We start from the raw sequence: 18,123 nt of genomic DNA, 5'->3' as shown, positions 1-18,123 counted from the left end.
CAGAGTGTTCTGTGAGTGAAAATATATCTGTGCTAAACATATACTCAGCCTCCAACTCACACACTGGCGAGTAAAATCTGAGAATTGATTAGCCATTGGCTAATATTAGACATCATTTAGTCGCCCAGAGCGAAGATTTAGTCGCATATGCGAGTGATTTACTCGCAATATAGAGGGTTGACAGTCTATGAGCACGAAGCGCTTACAATGTGCGCACATTGGAAGCGCTTCGTGTTAAAAACTGCAAAGCACAAAGGGAAGAGAAATTGATGCGTAGTGTATTATATCTGTGCAACAGTTATTGAGCCTTTCTTTTAACAGTTTTAAATTTCAGTTACTGTGCACGTTAAAAACTATTTATAGTCTTTTCTACGCCCGTGTTTTGTTCTCACAGACACCCGGTAGCAAGTAACAAAACAACATTAAACTCTGGCAAGAAGATAAAGTCCTTTTTGCAAAATCATAGACATGTATTTACAAATCAAGTATAATGGGAACACAGAATGATCTTGGAGAGAGTTTTACCGAGCTGACTGCTGTAACCCACCGCGACCAGCCACTGCGGAGAAAAGAGTTTGTGTGAACTTTAATGTAAGGACTTAAATATTCCCTTTGCCAGAAAGTTTTAAATGGAAGAAGGTTTATCTTCCAACATGACAATGACCCAAAGCACACAGCAAAACTGACCACACAGTGGTTGAAGCAGAAAAAAGTGAATGTCCTTGCATGACCTAGCCAGAGTCCAGACTTAAACCCCATTGAAAATCTGTGGAATGACTTGAAGACTGCTGTCCACAAATGGTCATCATCAAATTGAACAGAACACGAGCAGTTCTGCAAAGAAGAGTGGGCAAATATTGCAAAATCTAAATGTGCAAATTTAGTAGAAACAGAGACAAATCCCAACAGACAACAGGCTGTAATTAAAGCAAAAGGTGGTTCAACAAAATACTGACAAAAGTGGGGATGATCCTTTTTCCAACTCAGTGATTCTGTTTTTTACAGAACATTTTGACATGTTGGTGTTATATCTTTCACTTGGATGTTATAAGTTGCACTGAGTAAATACAGTTGGATAAAACAAAAACTGTGTCCATCTTCATTTCAGGCTGCAAAGCAACACACTGTGATTATTTTAAAGAGGGGTATATCCACTGTATGTATGTACAGTTTATGTACGTATGTATTTTTTCTCTAACCAGCTCACTGTCTCCTTTGGTTGGCATATGGAAAGTAAACAGTGTGGAGCGATGAAAAAACACCTGAGATGAAATATCTACTGAGACAGTAGTGGTGAAAAATGATGCAGGGGGATGTGTGTTGGTAATAAAAATGACCATAAAGTGAATGAATGACACTGGAGAGTAACAGAGCTCACACGAAATAAAAGGAGTCTAGAAAGGCATTGAGTGGAGCACTATTTAGACAAGCAACCTCAACAGGCCAAAAACGGTCCACATGGGAAAACGGTTAAGATGTGACCTTGGGAAGGGGGGCGGAGTTGAGCGTACCATAAAATAGCAGAAGAATAGCAGTTTTTCACCTTGACTTGCAACATTTTGTAGCCTTTTGTCAAGTTTCAGCATGAGAAGAACACGTGTAACAAGATGCCAAAAGGTATTTGACATAATGAATCATCAGGGAACATGGAGTTGCTTTTGTAGCACTGCAGCGGCATGTGTGAAACGGCTCTGAGGGACGCTTTAGCACTGGGAGCTGTCAGTTTCAAACAAAAGCACCGTATGCTGACACTTTTTTTAAAGTGTTTGTTCTTCTTCTTTGTATTGTTACTCTCTGTGGAAAAGGTCAGCGTCCCTTTTTCAATTTATAATGACTTCATTTACATACTGCACAACTCAGGGCATCAAGGAAACATGACAGAAACATACTTGTACACACAACCCAATAACAACACATTCAGCTGCCATAAACACTTCAAGAAATCCCTCCTGTGATATTATTTGCGTCAGATTCACGTGGAAGTCAAAGCAGTGAATGCCATTCGTGTTGAGAAATTTGTTAAAGCCCTAATGTGAATAGTGTGAGTTGCTTGAATGTTGTTTGAGTGACTGTGTACTTTCAAATAGTGAACGCAGAACTTATTCAGTTTAAGGTTCTCAGTGGAAAAAATTACCCAAAACTTGGGGTAAGTTTTTCAGTATTTACTCACCCAAAAATGATATTTGATCAGGGTTCCCACTCTTTTTCAAATATCATTTTCCAGGACTTTTCCCAGGACATTTTTAATGTAATTACAGCGACAATAAAAGACAAGGATCATTTCCTAGTAATACATTCCTCTCTACAGAAGTCTTTAAAAACGTAGCCTACAGTTTATGGCCATGACTTAACAAAAAAAAAATCAGCTCTTTAATATGAGCTCTTAATTATACATTACAACAAATGATTTTCAGAACCAATTTCAGTACCATAGCAAAAAAAAAAAAAAGTATTTAATTGTTTTATTAAATTATTTGAAAATGAAAATAAATTAAATCAGTTCTTTATTCAGTGTATAAATTAGCATGTTTTTGCTGGGTGCTCAGGTGGGATTTTCCACAGGATCTGGACTCATAGAGCGGCTGCAGTATGCTAGCATCCTGGGACAGCTGAATAGGTTCAGAGAACATACGCATGTACTGCAGTACAGACTGGCACAGCTGGCGGTCGCACGTTACCTGCAGGACATCAGTCCTTCTGGCACAGAGCTGGTGAGACAGTTACTTTTTCCTCTTCCCCTCAATCTATTAAATAATTTTTCTCTACCATGGAACACAAAGGGATAGATGAAAAATGTTCTTGATGATATTTTCCATACGATGATAGTGAATGGGGACCAGGGGCCGTCAAGCTCCAAAAATGACAAACACACATTATAAAGAATCATAAAAGTGGTCCGCTGTGAAAAAGATGTGCACTTAAAATACCCCTATTATGGGGAATGAAAGGTTCATATTTTGGTTTTGGGAGTCTCAAATAACAGGTTGACATGCATGCAAGGTCAAAAAACACTTTCATTGTCTTATAATATGCATTTATTTTTACCTTACTTGCTCAACGACTCCCAAATGATTCGCTCAACGATTCATTTTTCCAAACCCCACCTTTGCATGATGCTAGTCTGCGGTGGTTGGTTTGGTTTAATTTGGTTTGGATTGATTTCATTTAATCATGCCTGTAATGCCTGATAAAGCGGAGTTTGTGAGCTCAGTGCTGCTTTGTATACAGCGTTACCGGGGAAACCGCTATTTTTACCTCCGCAAAAGCGAAATGGTCCTCACTGGAGAACACAAGATCCAGGGGGCGTGGTTGGATCCAGATCCAACTCCTCCCCCCTTACATATACCTAAACCTACCCGTCTCCACCCCCTGATCCCTAAACCTACCCATCTCCACCCCCTAGATGTGGATCCAACCCCGCCCCCTGGATCTTGTGTTCTGCAGTGAGGGGCTACTGGCAAAAGCGGCACCTAGTGGCAAAGAATGAATTTGCATTTTCATTCAGACCAATGCGAAAAGACCAACAAGTGGCGAGCAATATGCTAATGTTTCATGTTGACGTCAACATGAAACAGCTTGGTATTAGTTTTAAAAATGACTCGTTTTAATGATTCAGAGTCGACTTGCTTTTGAGAGACAATTACTTTATACACGGTGCACTTTCAGATTTAAAAGTTTGCAGGATGTTTTCATTCACTTAGAGCTGTTACACACTGCATGAAAGGTAATTTTCAAAAATCCATAATAGGGGCACTTTCATTTTATTGAATATGCACTTGTCGTGTACTTCAACTCTTCAATGTATAATTATTTTTAAAGTTCACTTGCAGATAATAGTATTAATAAAATCAAAAGGCCATGTAAGTCTACTTTTTGGAAACATTTAACATCTTGGAAAAGTTTTAGTTTACCATAAATGCTTTTAATAAATTCATTAGTACACATTTTTCACATTTTGTTTTATTACCAAAAACAATAGAAGTAAAAATTCTATGAAATTATGCATAAAGATGTATTTAAGTCCTACTTAAGTGAATAAAAAAACTCTAATGTTGTTAAGCTAATTGCATTTAATTTAAACTAATACACTTTAATTTAATTGCAATTAATGTTTGAAAACATTTTGCACTTATAGTAAGTATATTCTACTATAGTATATAATATCTGTAATAAGTACTCTTTTTAAAAGTATGCTAAATTGTACTTCTTGTTCAGATACAACCCACTGGCTAAATTCCAAGTATTCTGAAGCCATTCAATAATTTTGTGAGAGATACATTCTTAAATTTAAGCGGTTATTAACTGTACAAAAGCAGCATAGGCATACTGCTTTAAATAACTCCTTTTGTTTTCCATTGAAATTTTATGTGTTTGCATATTCTCATGGCAGAAATTCCTGTAGCAAATTTTTGGCTGCTGATTTCTACTTTTCTCTTGTGCTTTATAATGTCATTTGATGAAAGAAAAAAGTTGCATGGAAACAAAGCTATTCTCCTCATTTCCAACTTCAAATGAATGTTCCTCCAAAAGGCATTTAAAATATGCAGATAAAGCGCTGCACAGGGCCAAGCTACCTCTCTGAGTACAGGTGGAGGAAGCAGGCAGCTGGAATGAGACTGCGTGGTGATCCCTTGAGTATGCATGCACTGAAAAATACAAGAACGAAACGAAATCAAAGGATTATAAACATTCTCTATCGGATTCAGATCGGTCTGAAGTGGGAATTTAGTCTAAACGCACATTTACATAGAGATCATTCCTTTATCTCCTTTTATCGCTATTTAAGTGTTCCCCTCGCTGTGAACAGGCTGAGCTACTTACGCAGATCTGTTGATAGCTCTGGGCCATCTTAAGAACACAACACTGATCTAAGAACAGTTTTAGATGGGCTCTGACCCAAGCTGGTCCAGTAAGCCTCTGCTGGTAGATGCTGTAACTAGGGATGCTCATATTGTCCATTTAACCGTTAACTGAAAGTTAGAATGCTCAGTTAAAAGGTTTTAAAAGTATATATTTTTTTCAAGTATTTTTTAAAAAGTTTGCTGCATTGTTAAAGAAAAATATTCTATAGGTATTTGTTATGTCGGGGGGGTGTCGATACGTGCAACCACATGTGCTTACAGACATATTTCACTACGCAAGCACCTGCTCCACTGTCACTTAACTGAAGTAATAAAGGCAGCGCAATGCCAAAGGCAGTATTGGAAAAATGGTTATCAGAGAGTGAATCCGTGAGTGAATGTATTCAAATTCTGAATGGGTTATAATCCTAGAAAGCGAGCAGAGAGAGCTCCCCCTCATAATCAATAAAAAGCTGTCACTCGTCTCAGCTCTTCGTGATCTCACAAAGTTATGTTATATTCAGTGAAGCTCTACACTACTGCACAATTAATCTCTTATTTACATTGTGTGTACATTTTGTTCTAATGAGTGGATTCGCAAACGCGCAAACAACTCAGAAACACTGAACAAATCTCCTAATTTATGAGCGGTGAATGGATTCTAGCTTAACCACTTCTGATTGGACACTGCGTTCATGAAATCAACAGATACGTCTATGATTGGCTACAAGGATCAACGCTGCAGAACAGGCTGCGCTCCAGACTGTGCCCCACAACGTTGACACGTAAATTTTTTTAGTTGTGCTCTGAAGTAGGCCTGCTATTTATTTTTATGTCTGACGAAAAAACATGTGGTTCTTCAAAGCACATAAGGATTCAGTGTGTGTTTTCGTTTTGTTATCTTAATTTGTTAATTATTTAGGCTAAGTGAACAATATATTTTGTAGGCCTATTTATTTGATTCTTTTTATTTATGTTAGTTTTTTCTGTTTTTCTTTGTTCTCAAAAGCCTTGCAGGTGTATTTTTAATGACAACGCAAACCCAGACTTTTTTTTTATCTTCTTTTGAAAGCATATTTACACTGACCATACAGAAAACACTAACTCCACAAGGATCAACGCTGCAGAACAGGCTGCGCTCCAGACTGTGCCCCACAACGTTGACACGTAAATTTTTTTAGTTGTGCTCTGAAGTAGGCCTGCTATTTATTTTTATGTCTGACGAAAAAACATGTGGTTCTTCAAAGCACATAAGGATTCAGTGTGTGTTTTCGTTTTGTTATCTTAATTTGTTAATTATTTAGGCTAAGTGAACAATATATTTTGTAGGCCTATTTATTTGATTCTTTTTATTTATGTTAGTTTTTTCTGTTTTTCTTTGTTCTCAAAAGCCTTGCAGGTGTATTTTTAATGACAACGCAAACCCAGACTTTTTTTTTTATCTTCTTTTGAAAGCATATTTACACTGACCATACAGAAAACACTAACTCCGTGAACAAGTGACCAATTTCAGCCGCAGCTTCAGCGTCTAATTATAGTGTAGGGGGCGGGACACTTCAGATTCTAGAGAGCATTTGATTGGACAGAAAGTTTGATGAGAAGCTGAAGTGCAGGGTGATGTCATCAAAATCATTCATCCATTTTGGCAGAAGTTAGAATAAGTTTTTGAATGCTTATATCTTCTAAATGCGAATTTTGTAATTGTTTTGGATCACACTGGCTTATATATAATCTTAAGGCTAACATACTAAAAAAACTTCAATTTTGATTTCATGGGGACTTTAAACTTAACAGATAATGTCCTGGATGAAAATTGCCATTGCCCTTTTTCTACAGATTGTTTTTCTTACAGTGCAGCCATTCAAGAGTAAGACTGGGTAAAAATAATTACATTTGTTTTATTAATCTTCATTTGAATAATCCCAATATTGTTTCAATATTCACTCAACTGAACAGTTTGGAGCAGGTTTTTTTCTTTTTGAAATAGCTTATTAAAAATGGGTTGCCCTTTTATGAGATTTCTTTTTTTAATAAATAAAAAAATGGACAGTTCAACCAGTGTAGTCTGATTCCCAAATGAACTACTATTAAGAATCGGTTATTTGATTTCTGAATGAATTATTCTTAAGGGTAAACATACAAGATGACCAGTCTAATTCCAGTCTATTATTTTAGTGAATTAAAATCATACGGCACAACCAGTTTATTGTGATTCCTGAATTAATGACTCAATTTATGCTAATGACTGTTAGTCTGTTCTTTTTAGAGAATCAAAAACATACAGATCTATGTGTGTAGTCCAGTTATCCTAATAACTTGTATCAACTTGAGTCAATTCTTTTAATGGTTAATTTCTTACATTAGCAAAATGAACATATGAGGGCTGTCCGGAAAGTATCCAGCCATGTAATATGAAAAATACGAGATGAGAGATGCAATATGACAAAAACAGCCGTACCTATGGGCAACTGGTGATTGGCAGCTTCATCACGACAATGTGCCCGCCCATGTATCGCGTCTTGTTAAGAGTTTTTTGGCGAAGCATCACATCACCCAGGTGACTCAGCGCCCCTCCAGCCCAGATTTGGTGCCCTGCGACTTCTATCCTTTCCAAAAACTAAAATCACCTTTGAAAGGGAAGACATTTTTTGCAAAGGATTTTGCAGAGGGTTTTGGTATTACATGGCTGGATAATTTCCGGACAGCCCTTATATACCCAAATAAATCAGAATCAAATTTAATTAAGAGCTTGTGAATGAAAATGTTTTGAATGCTGATTTTATGGCGCTATCAGAAAAACAGTAAGCTTTCCTCAGGTTCAAGTTATAGACCTCCTTGGTCTTACCGCAAGAGAGTCTTGATGCACCGTTTTGAGGGAGCGATCAAGTAACATCACACCACAAGAGCAGAACCGGGCCAGCTTGTTTTAATAAAGTCCTGAATTATGCACGGCAATAAAAAACTGCTCTGTTGTGAATAGTTATGAGACTGAAAGAGAAACTAGTGTCGACAAAGAAGACAACTGCTATTGTGCTTGCAGATATAGACGTGATGGAAAAGAACAGAGAAAATGAGCAAGAAAATAGAACGAATAGAAGGAGGTGGCATAAATCTCATTCTGGCATATGCTGAAGCACCATAATTGCCTCTTTACTAGATTAGCGCTCCACAGTGGTGAGATTAGCCCAGATCAATACAGTGTGATGTATGTGAGATCGCGAACAAATCTGCCATGAATAGAGAGCCACAGGGTGTTCAATTAGCGTGATGTTTGTATGGGCGCAATACAATACCACCCAGAATCATTCTGACAAATAACAAAGACCTGAGTACTTATATAGAAATAGCAGTGAGTATCACACATCTATGTTCATTGACAGAAGTTCTATATAAATAAGCTGGAAGTATATACAGTAGCTTTAAAAGACCGTTTTTTTGTCATCTTTGTGAACAAACCTAGTTCAGGGCCACATGCTGCTTCTGGAAATGGTATGTTCTTATATTCATGAATAGAAATAAGAGTATAGAGAGCAATTATGTGAAGATGGTATGTGCTGTACAGTATGTAGAGAGTGGAGTTACAGAGGCAGCTCCCCTTACTTAAACAGCACTTTAGTAAAGCAGGTGGCCAACCACTTCCATCCACAGTTTGAATCAAATGTGCCAAGTTCTTAATAATCTTAGAAAGTTTTGAAAAATGTTTATATAATTTTCAGCAAAAAGTTACTTAAATTATCATACAAATTTCACTCAATCAATTGTGAATATTGTATTTAGTTTTCGCTGCCATGCCATAAAATTATTGCATTTGTGGTAATTTCATCACAGTCGAGAGGGTACGATGGCGTTTTAGTGCCACGTTAAAAAAAATAAATAAAAATTCTAAGATTACGAGATTAAAGTCGTAATATTTCGAGAATAAAGTCGAAATTACGAGAATAAAGTCGAAATACTATGAGAATAAAGTCGAACTATTACGAGAATAAAGTCAAAATACTATGAGAATAAAGTCGAAATATTACGAAAATAAAGATTAAAGTTATAATATTTTGAGAGTATATTCTAGCCTTTTGCACATGCAAGTGGCCCGGATTGGGAGCACCGGGAGATATTCCAAAGTCCCAGCTTTCAAAATCTGTCAGTTTTAGAAATACAAACAATATATTACAATAATGTGTTTTTTTCACGCTCTTAAATGTGGCGTGACCGATCGCTAGGTTTTAGCGATTACTGGGTGGCTGGCGTACAAATAATGAATGGAAGTACATGGTATAATACAGTCATTAATTTACTGTATTATACCATGAATAAAACAGCTTGTGAATAGTCACTTTCATGTTATAGCCTACAGGCTACCTCAGAAAAGAAATCAACATAACTTATGTTAACGAGCTGGAGCCCACTTCAACTTTTAGAACGTTTTATTAATTAAATAGGCTACATGTGCGGAATAAAAGTTTGGATGCCACAGACGTTTTTGCGGAGTAGGTGGTAAATTTGGAATTTTCACGAAGAAAACAGTATAATTTAATGAACTGGTTCACATAAATACAGCGATCAGATCATTAAAGAGCTTGAAAAACACATTATTGTAAGACACATAATTTGAGTTTCGCTATAAAACTGATATTGAAAGCTGAGACTTATATTAAAAGTAGGCCTGGTTTATCAGGTTGGGGTTTATCCCGTAGCTAATTTTACACAATTATTACAAAATTTGTCTAAAAAGGTTTTTATTTAATGAAAAATTTGCCTTAATAAACAAACTATTATTTTTAAGCTTTTTTTTTCCTTCTGGGGCCTGAAATTGAGGGATTTGGGTCAATAGGCCTACTGCTAATTAAACAATATTTTGCTGGCACCTTGGCTGGTTTAGGACTGTCATGGATAAATAAAGAAGACAATAAAACCGCCAGTCGATGGCAACAAATCCCTGTTTTAATAAATGATTTATTGAATCATTCAATTCAAACGAGTCGTTCAAAACGACTGATTCAATTAGAAACTAAACAAGTGAATGGACCTTTGAATCACTGGCTCACATGATTCGTTCAAAAACAGATTCATTCAAGGAATGAAACATCGCGTTGCTCTATACTGTTGTATAAAATTATTAGCATATTTATGTTCTGATATTCAGCTTGTGCAATGAATATAAAAACTCCTACATGAGTATTTTTTTCTTTCATTGCTTGAATTGTAAGGGCATTCGAACTGCATTCTAATGGGCTTCATCGCGCAGTGAATGCTTCTGGACTCTCAAGATGTGTTTTTGTTCGTTTATTTGCAAAGTCGGTGACATAGGCTACTCGTCGTCAGCTCTCCTGTCGTCTCTCAGTCCCTCACAGTCAGACATACAGCGCAATAACAATGTCGGGAATGCCTTTAAATTCTAATAAAGGAAAAATCATACCTTCTGTTGTCTTCTTTTTAAAGAACTTCAAAAGTTGCGCTTGAACCATTATGCACGAAAAATGAAGGAAACTTGCTTCAGCTTGTGGAAGCTTGTTACAGTAGGCTACCGAGTTCTGATTGGCCAATCTCCGTTATTTAGTTCATGAATTATCATAAGTAGAGAATTTTAACATTTTATTTGCACGATAAATTTTACATAATACACAACATTATTAATCTAAAGGGGATGGTTAGGGGGGATGCTTTTTGTCATTTTTTTCCCACCAGGGGGATGCCATCCCCCGCCGCATCCCCCCTCAATTCGAGCCCTGGGTATGATTTCTGCTAATAATCCCACATATAGGCTATTTGTAGTGTATTAAAAAAGGGTTAAATAAGAGAGCTACAGCACCCCCAAAGGAATGTCGATTGGGTGTGTGAGCTGATGTTAAGATAAAAAGTTGTTCCTGTTCAGTCTGTTAATAAATATCATATTCTTGATATTAAACTGTTTCCGCGAGTCCTTAAAATTGACTCTTCCTCATCCCAGTAAAATGATGTGGCCGCTCGGGCGACTTTATTCTCGTAAAATTTCGACTTTATTCTCTAAACATTCCGACTTTATTCTTGTAACATTTCTACTTTATTCTCGTAACATTTCGACTTTATTCTCGTAACATTTCGACTTTATTCTCGTAACATTTCGACTTTATTCTCGTAACATTTCGACTTTATTCTCGTAACATTTCGACTTTATTCTCGTAACATTTCGACTTTATTCTCGTAACATTTCGACTTTATTCTCGTAACATTTCGACTTTATTCTCGTAACATTTCGACTTTATTCTCGTAACATTTCGACTTTATTCTCGAAACATTCCGACTTTATTCTCGAAACATTCCGACTTTATTCTCGAAACATTCCGACTTTATTCTCGAAACATTCCGACTTTATTCTCGAAACATTTCGACTTTATTCTCGAAACATTTCGACTTTATTCTCGAAACATTTCGACTTTAATCTCGTAATCTTAGATTTTTTAATTGTTTTTTACATGGCACTAAAAGGCCGTCGTAAGAGGGTCTACAGTCATGAGGATCTACCAAAAAAAAAAAGATAGAATAACATTCTCAGCATTTCTATTCTCTAGATTTCTATTCCAGTTGTCTAAACCTGAAACTGTATATTACAAAAATTGTAGGCTCTTTGACAATTTTCTTTTGCTCCTCTCTCTCTCTCTCTCTCTCTCTATATATATATATATATATATTCTCGAGTTTGGTTTTGTAATGTTTGTCCTACAGGTTATAACAGATAATGTGCATAATTTTTCAAAAAGTAAATATGAATCATATTTTAATCATCCTCATAATATTATTCGCCTTTGACACTGTTTATGTTTTTTTGTTTGTTTTTTTTTTGTTTTGTTTTTTTGTTTGCTTAATAACAAGAACTTTTTTTTCCAGTTTTCCAGAATGTTTTTGATTACAATCTCAGTCTTTTTTTTACTTGCCCATAAAGATGTAAAAAAAAAAATATATTAATTTAATATGAATTCATTAATCATTGGCACATACACCTTCTTCTTTGTCTCTTTATCTGTTTCTTAGTGTCTCTTTCAGTATTTAACTTCCCCTTCCTTCTCTCAGCTAAATGGGTCTCAGCGTGCAGCGTGTACATTCCCATCTGCTGTGCCCTGTGATGGACGAGTGTTGTTCCTCAATTTGTCCACATTGTTTCAATTTCTAACCACCAGCCTTGTAAAAGCCCAACTCCGCCCCTCCCCCTCTCCACCACCCAAAGGGGAACAAGAAGGAGGTCCTCATTATATGAGGGATGACTTACAAAAATCAGCCGCCAACAAATGGTTTTTTAATTAGCTTTTAAGGTGCAGTGTTTAGAAAAGTTATGGCGTTTGTGTGAACTGAGCTGTGATCATCTTTATCTCCTCCTGGCAGCTGCTGGCTCTAATGGCAGACACCATGGACACCCTTGAAGGCAAGCGCTCTGATCAGGAACGTGTGTGGAATGCAATGCAAAAGGTAAATAGACAGTGAAAGGGAAAAGGAGAATGACGGCGTGTAGATGGGGCACAAATGCCACTCAGTGCCCACACACCTACGCAATAGTGCATTGTTCCATACACTCCTCAGAATTCAACAAAGACTTTTGATATACTAAATCAGAAGGGTAAAATTAATTTTCTGAGGTGGTCTTCAGGGGCTGTGGAGACTTCTTGGCAGAACTGTCATTTCTATTATGGTGAACAAAGTGGTGTGAGGAGCATTTGGTTTGAACAGTTCTTTAATCCTCGTCTATAAATGAATTTCCCCTGTTAATTAGCCCGGCTTGGGTTATTCAAATTGCTACTGAGAGAAGGAAATCAAGCCAGCACCCTGGAAAGAACAGAATTAAGCCTTAGAATCATGATTCATATTTCATAAAACACACTGAGTCTTTTGAAATGTTGTTCTGAAGCACCATGGAAACCAGTGGCAGTGTTTGCAAGCCTATTTACCACCTTGTGCCTCAGTGAAATGAATCTACCTCCCACTCTTGTGGAAGCCTGACCAGAATGCAGACTTTCGAAGGGATGTTTGGAGGAAACTTTTAAGACTATAAAGAAGATATATATATATAAAAAAAAAGCAATTCCTCTCTGGTGTTTGTGCTAGTACTGAAATCTGTAGTTGTTGAGTGGAATTTATAGGCTTAAATAAATTCTAGTGTTTACATTAGCGGCTTGATTATGAATTTAGTTGGCATTACGGGGGTGCTCAGGTAACGCTGGAGATCAGGTTCCCAGTGAAAGTTAAATGAAATTTAGAAATGTTGCCTTTGCAACTAACTGATATAAAATATATTTAAGTACCAAAACTACTAAAACTGAAATAAATATCCAATTAATTCTTTAAAAATCCTACAATGTGATTTTCTGGATTTTTTTTCTCATTTTGTCTCTCATAGTTGAGGTATACCTATGATGAAAATTACAGGCCTCTCTCATCTTTTTAAGTGGGAGAACTTGCACAATTGGTGGCTGACTAAATACTTTTTTGCCCCACTGTATATTACAATTTAAAAAGTGTAAACCAAATTACTAAAAGTAAAAAAAAAAAAAAAAAAATGCAAGCTAGTTCAAAATATTAATAAATACTATAGTAGTATATAAATAATTTTAAATAGTAATATTTATTAATAATAGTAAATAATAATATAGCTAGTGTTGGCTTTAGCAGCTTGATATGGAGCTGCTCAGGGAAAAGTTCCCAGAGAAAGTTACAAAAATATCAGAATATGTGCAGTAGAATATGATGCCATGCTCTAGCGCTTCTGTTTTGAATAGATAATTACATCATCTCTATACCAGATTCCAGCTGTGCGTCATGAGCTCTCAGATGATGGTGATGCAAAACTATACCCGGTGTTGTTATTGTTAACTAAAACTATTAAAAATCGCTTTTGTTAACTGAAATATAGCAAAATATAAATGTTAGATGAAAAATGTAAAAAAGATATTGCAAATGGTGTCTTGGCAATTAAATAAAATAAGATACTAAATGACTAAAACTAAAAACTGAAATTGTTAATCAAAAAGTTATAGAAATAGAAATATAAAAAAAATGGACAAAAGAACATAGTTACTAAAACTTAAACTAAAATGAAAATGAATTTAAAATAAAAATATAAATGTATATTCTCTTAAAAATTTTAATAAATACTACAGTAGTCTATAAATAATAAAATACTACTACTACTACCAATAAAAAACTACTACTACTACTAATAATAATAATAATAATAAAAGTACTCTGAAACTTCCAAAATAGAGTTTCCTTCATGTTTGATTTGGAACCATTCTCTCCAGTCTACATTCAAAGATTGAAGAATATTGTGGTGCTAGAGCAGTGGAGAACGGTGCAGATTTTGAATGTCTCCCTTATCAAACACACCTGATTCAGGTCAACAGTTCATTAGTAGAGACTCCATGACCTGAAACAGGCATCTCAGACGAAGGACAGATTCAAAATGTGCAATGTTGGGGGGCTCCAGGAACAGGGTTGTTTCAGAGGTTATTAACCATGTTTCATTTTAGTAGTAGAGCGGAGGATGTTGTTTTCAGGGCAGTGGGGTTATGGGTCGGACTCCAGGGCTTGGTTCAGTTGGGGATTTTTGGGTCTAGAAAGGGAATGTGTTGTCTGGAGCGTACCTGCTGTGGCTCCATCAGCTGCCCGCACCTCAGAGCCGCTCGGAATACATCACATGCTGCTGCTCAAACACACACTCTTCTTTAAAACTCACACACTCCTCCCGTGGACATGACCTTTCACTCCAGATCTGTCTCATACATCATCCAGCCAGCATTAGGGACAAAGGGAGTGAAGGAGGAAGAGAGGGCAACGGCCAGAGATGAGGCCTATCCCACAGCCGATGATGTTTAAATACTAAAACCAGGGGCAGGGGAAAGACATTTCTGGCACAGCCGTGATGTTCATCACAGAGTAATTACTCAAGGGCACAAACTTTGGAGGGACAGGTGGTTTGGAAGATGATTGCAATTGGGTGTTTTCTTTTCAAGATAAAACACAGAGCTCTGTAAAAGCAACAAGCCATATTTCCGCACTACACTCTTAAAAATAAAGGTGCTTCATGATGCCATAGAAGAACCTTTTTGTCAAAATGGTTCCATAAAGAACCTTTAACATCTGAAGAACCTTTCTGTTTCACAAAAGGTTCTTTGTGGCGAAAGAAGGTTCTTCAGATTATAAAAAGGTAAGAAAGAGATGGTTCTTTAAAGAACCTTTGACCGAATGGTTCTTTGTGGAACCAAAAATGGTTCTTCTATGGCATCGCTTCAAGAACCTTTTGAAGCACCTTTATTTTTAAGCATGTAGGGATGTAACGATACGCTCAAATCATGATTCGATTCAATTCGCGATACTGATTTCACGATTAGATTTTCTCACAATTTTTTTTTAAACAAAATTAGATTTAAGGCAAATTATAAATGAAAAGGTGTCCTTTTATTCTTTTTTGGACAAAATGCCTCACATTACTTTATGAAACAGAAATATGTCAAATAACAAAACTAAAGTGAAATTAAAACAAACCCCAAATTTAATCAAATAAATAAGACAAAAAAACCCTCTTCATATAAACAAAGGATTTGCCTGTGCTCTTTCCATTCAAAAATAGAAGCAACCACTGCATTTGAATCACAATCCAAACAAAGATGCTGCATACATGCAACATGAACAGCTTTTTTAATCTAAATTAGATTGTATAATTTGAAATTTTAAAACAAAAACAGAATGCTCTGACTTTAGTTTTGTGAAACTATACTGCATAAAACGTCTGCACGAAACAAAGACAGCAGACGGGCTAAATGAGACGCAGATTCACTCTCTGACAGCAGGTGGCACTTGTGAAACAGCAGCGATAACAAAGCAGTGCAGCTCTTATGAATGCTGCTTTAATATTGATTATACAGAGACGAGATGAAAAGAAAATATCATCTAAACTTTTCTAAACACAGTCAGTTCCCCTCAGAGATACATTCATATAAACACTCACCCCCAAATGTATCATGATTCATTTAACATCTCAACTGATTTGAATCGTCACATATTTGTATTGATTTTCAACCAGCTCTCAGTGAATCGTTACATCCATATTCCGCACACTTAAAGCCATCCCACCAACATTAACTGCTCAAATCATTACTGCAGAAGCCAATCACTGGATTTTAGTGCTAGGCAATACAGCCTAAACTCAATATATAAATTCACTGTAAAGTCTCAGAATGATTCTAATGTATTAATGGATATGACAATGTTACTCATTTGGTCTTTGAAATTTTAACCTGCTATGCTGCTGCTGCTGCTGCTGCTGCTGCAGTGCAAGTATGGACTTGCTACTTCCAATAGATATGCAGACCCGCTGCTTTGAAGATGCAAGATATGCTGCTTCATGAATAGGCATACATAAATCTCTTGGCAGATCTACAAAGGTGGAGCTGGGGGAGGTGGAGGGATTCAGAGGAATTGTGAACTCTGCAGGACCATCTTACAGCGAACACTGAACCAGACTACACAAATATCATTGGCTGCAGAATCAGCAGAGGCCAATCCGCTTGTGCCATGTAGTAGATGATGTGATTGCTAGTAGACTGCATGTAAAGGTCGTATCAGCCTGCACCATCTAGAGTTTCATGACTGAACTGTCTGGACTGTCTGGGTGAAATGGAATGTTCTGGAATGAAAACAATGAAAGTTTCATACAGTTATAATTGTTTTCTGTACATTATAATGCAGTGCTCCAGACTGTGACTAAAATGGTCACATTTGCGACCAAAAATATTAATTTGTGAGTGATATTTTTGCTGAGATTGCCACTGGTGACTATATAAATTTGCATGTAATGCCTTTTTTCCTGCTTGCTTTCTGATCACATCTTTTGATATGTTGACATAATAAACTGAGACGATGCGCATCAAAGTTTTAGTGGAAAAAAACACCAGTGTTGACAGCACAACTGCTAAAAGCAGCTCCAGTTGTGCAGCATGAGAGAGATCAAAAATGACAAAGACATGAAGTAAAAGTGCAGAAAAGCAGTGACTACTTCATGCACAATTTGACAAAATGCAACAGGTAAAGCTGTCAGCTGTGTGGACATTAACAATATCGTTAACAATTCTCGTTTATAATGTATACTAATATGGCTTCTTCTTATCAAGATCTTTATGCTGTGTTCTGCCAAAATCATAATGAAATTCTAACAAATAATACCGTTTTGGAGATCATAAATGTTGCATGAGCGATCACTTTAGTGCCTCAGTTCAAGCGGCACGTGAACCCATCATATCTTTCTCTTTACTACCTAAAGACACCAAAAGGTCTATTATAAGATACAGTATAGCTTACTGAAATGTTTCATGTAATAGCTTATTCAGTGTTTCAAACTGCGGAAAACGTTTAAAGCTTGTAAACAATGCCAGGTAACAATACATTTACCTCAGAATAACCATTCGGTGTCCATAAGCTCATTAATCAGCTAGAAAAAATAACTATAAAGAAAATCATTTTGCTAAATGCGCTATATTGCATATTCATAGTTTTACTTGACCTGTTGACTACATGATAAGAAAGAATGCAAGGAGATAAAGATAAAAATCAACACCTGCTATATAATTGCATGTTACAAAGAAAACAAAGAAAAAATTATTGGATGTGTGACATATGAAAACTGATGCTGTAAAAGGAGGGGAGACATAAACACATGACAGTACGACTGAAAATGTTAAGGTGTTTAAAAAAAAAAGAAATAAAACATGTTTATTCTGTGGCATGAAAGACTATAGAATACCCAAGACGTGTCACTCGTATAGTTTTGAATGGGTAAAATTCCAATGCTCAATACGGCTGCTCTATTCGATATAAGCCAATCGATATAAGTCATCGCGTCCCTGCAGCCAGAGATTGTCTGTATTACTTAATATTGGAGAAAGCATAACAGTCAACTTGGATCACATGTGCCTTAATAACCAATCACATTACAGCCTTGACGTTACTTAATTTCAGTCAGTTGTGTGACACTCAATCAGCATTTACAGATAGCATAGGAATGAAAGAGAAGTGCCGTAAGCTGTACCCCACCTGTCGCAAAGAGTCTGTGACTTCTCTTATAAAACGTAATTTTTTTCCCGGTGTAAACTGTTCACTTGGTGTTCAATCCAAAACTATTGTTTAGTGTAAAACATGTTGAAGATTAGCCAATCGGCTGTTGATTCATTAAATGATACACTGTTTCCTCTATAAAGCTGTTTATTCAGTGTAGTGAAGCCTCTCCTCCATTGACATACATTCAAACAAAATGGCCTCTGGTCTC

General features: G+C 36.4%; 1 protein-coding gene across 1 annotated transcript in view; it reads left to right on the top strand.

The window, feature by feature from the left end:
* LOC107564921 (spermatogenesis-associated protein 16-like) overlaps window positions 1-16,318 on the top strand; it is a 59,037-nt gene extending 42,719 nt beyond the window's left edge. Inside the window, exons 6-8 of the mRNA XM_016250093.1 lie at window positions 2,547-2,711; window positions 12,195-12,278; window positions 16,247-16,318. Of these exons, the coding sequence (XP_016105579.1) occupies window positions 2,547-2,711; window positions 12,195-12,278; window positions 16,247-16,318 (321 nt within the window). The remainder of the gene's footprint in view (window positions 1-2,546; window positions 2,712-12,194; window positions 12,279-16,246) is intronic.
* Window positions 16,319-18,123: the final 1,805 nt, after the last annotated feature.

This window comes from Sinocyclocheilus grahami, unplaced genomic scaffold, assembly GCF_001515645.1.
Source record: "Sinocyclocheilus grahami isolate Dianchi unplaced genomic scaffold, SAMN03320097.WGS_v1.1 scaffold25.1, whole genome shotgun sequence".
NCBI classification, from domain to species: Eukaryota; Metazoa; Chordata; class Actinopteri; order Cypriniformes; family Cyprinidae; genus Sinocyclocheilus; species Sinocyclocheilus grahami.
The sequence above is the reverse complement of the archived record's forward strand: the minus strand, read 5'-3'. Positions and strand labels throughout refer to the sequence as shown.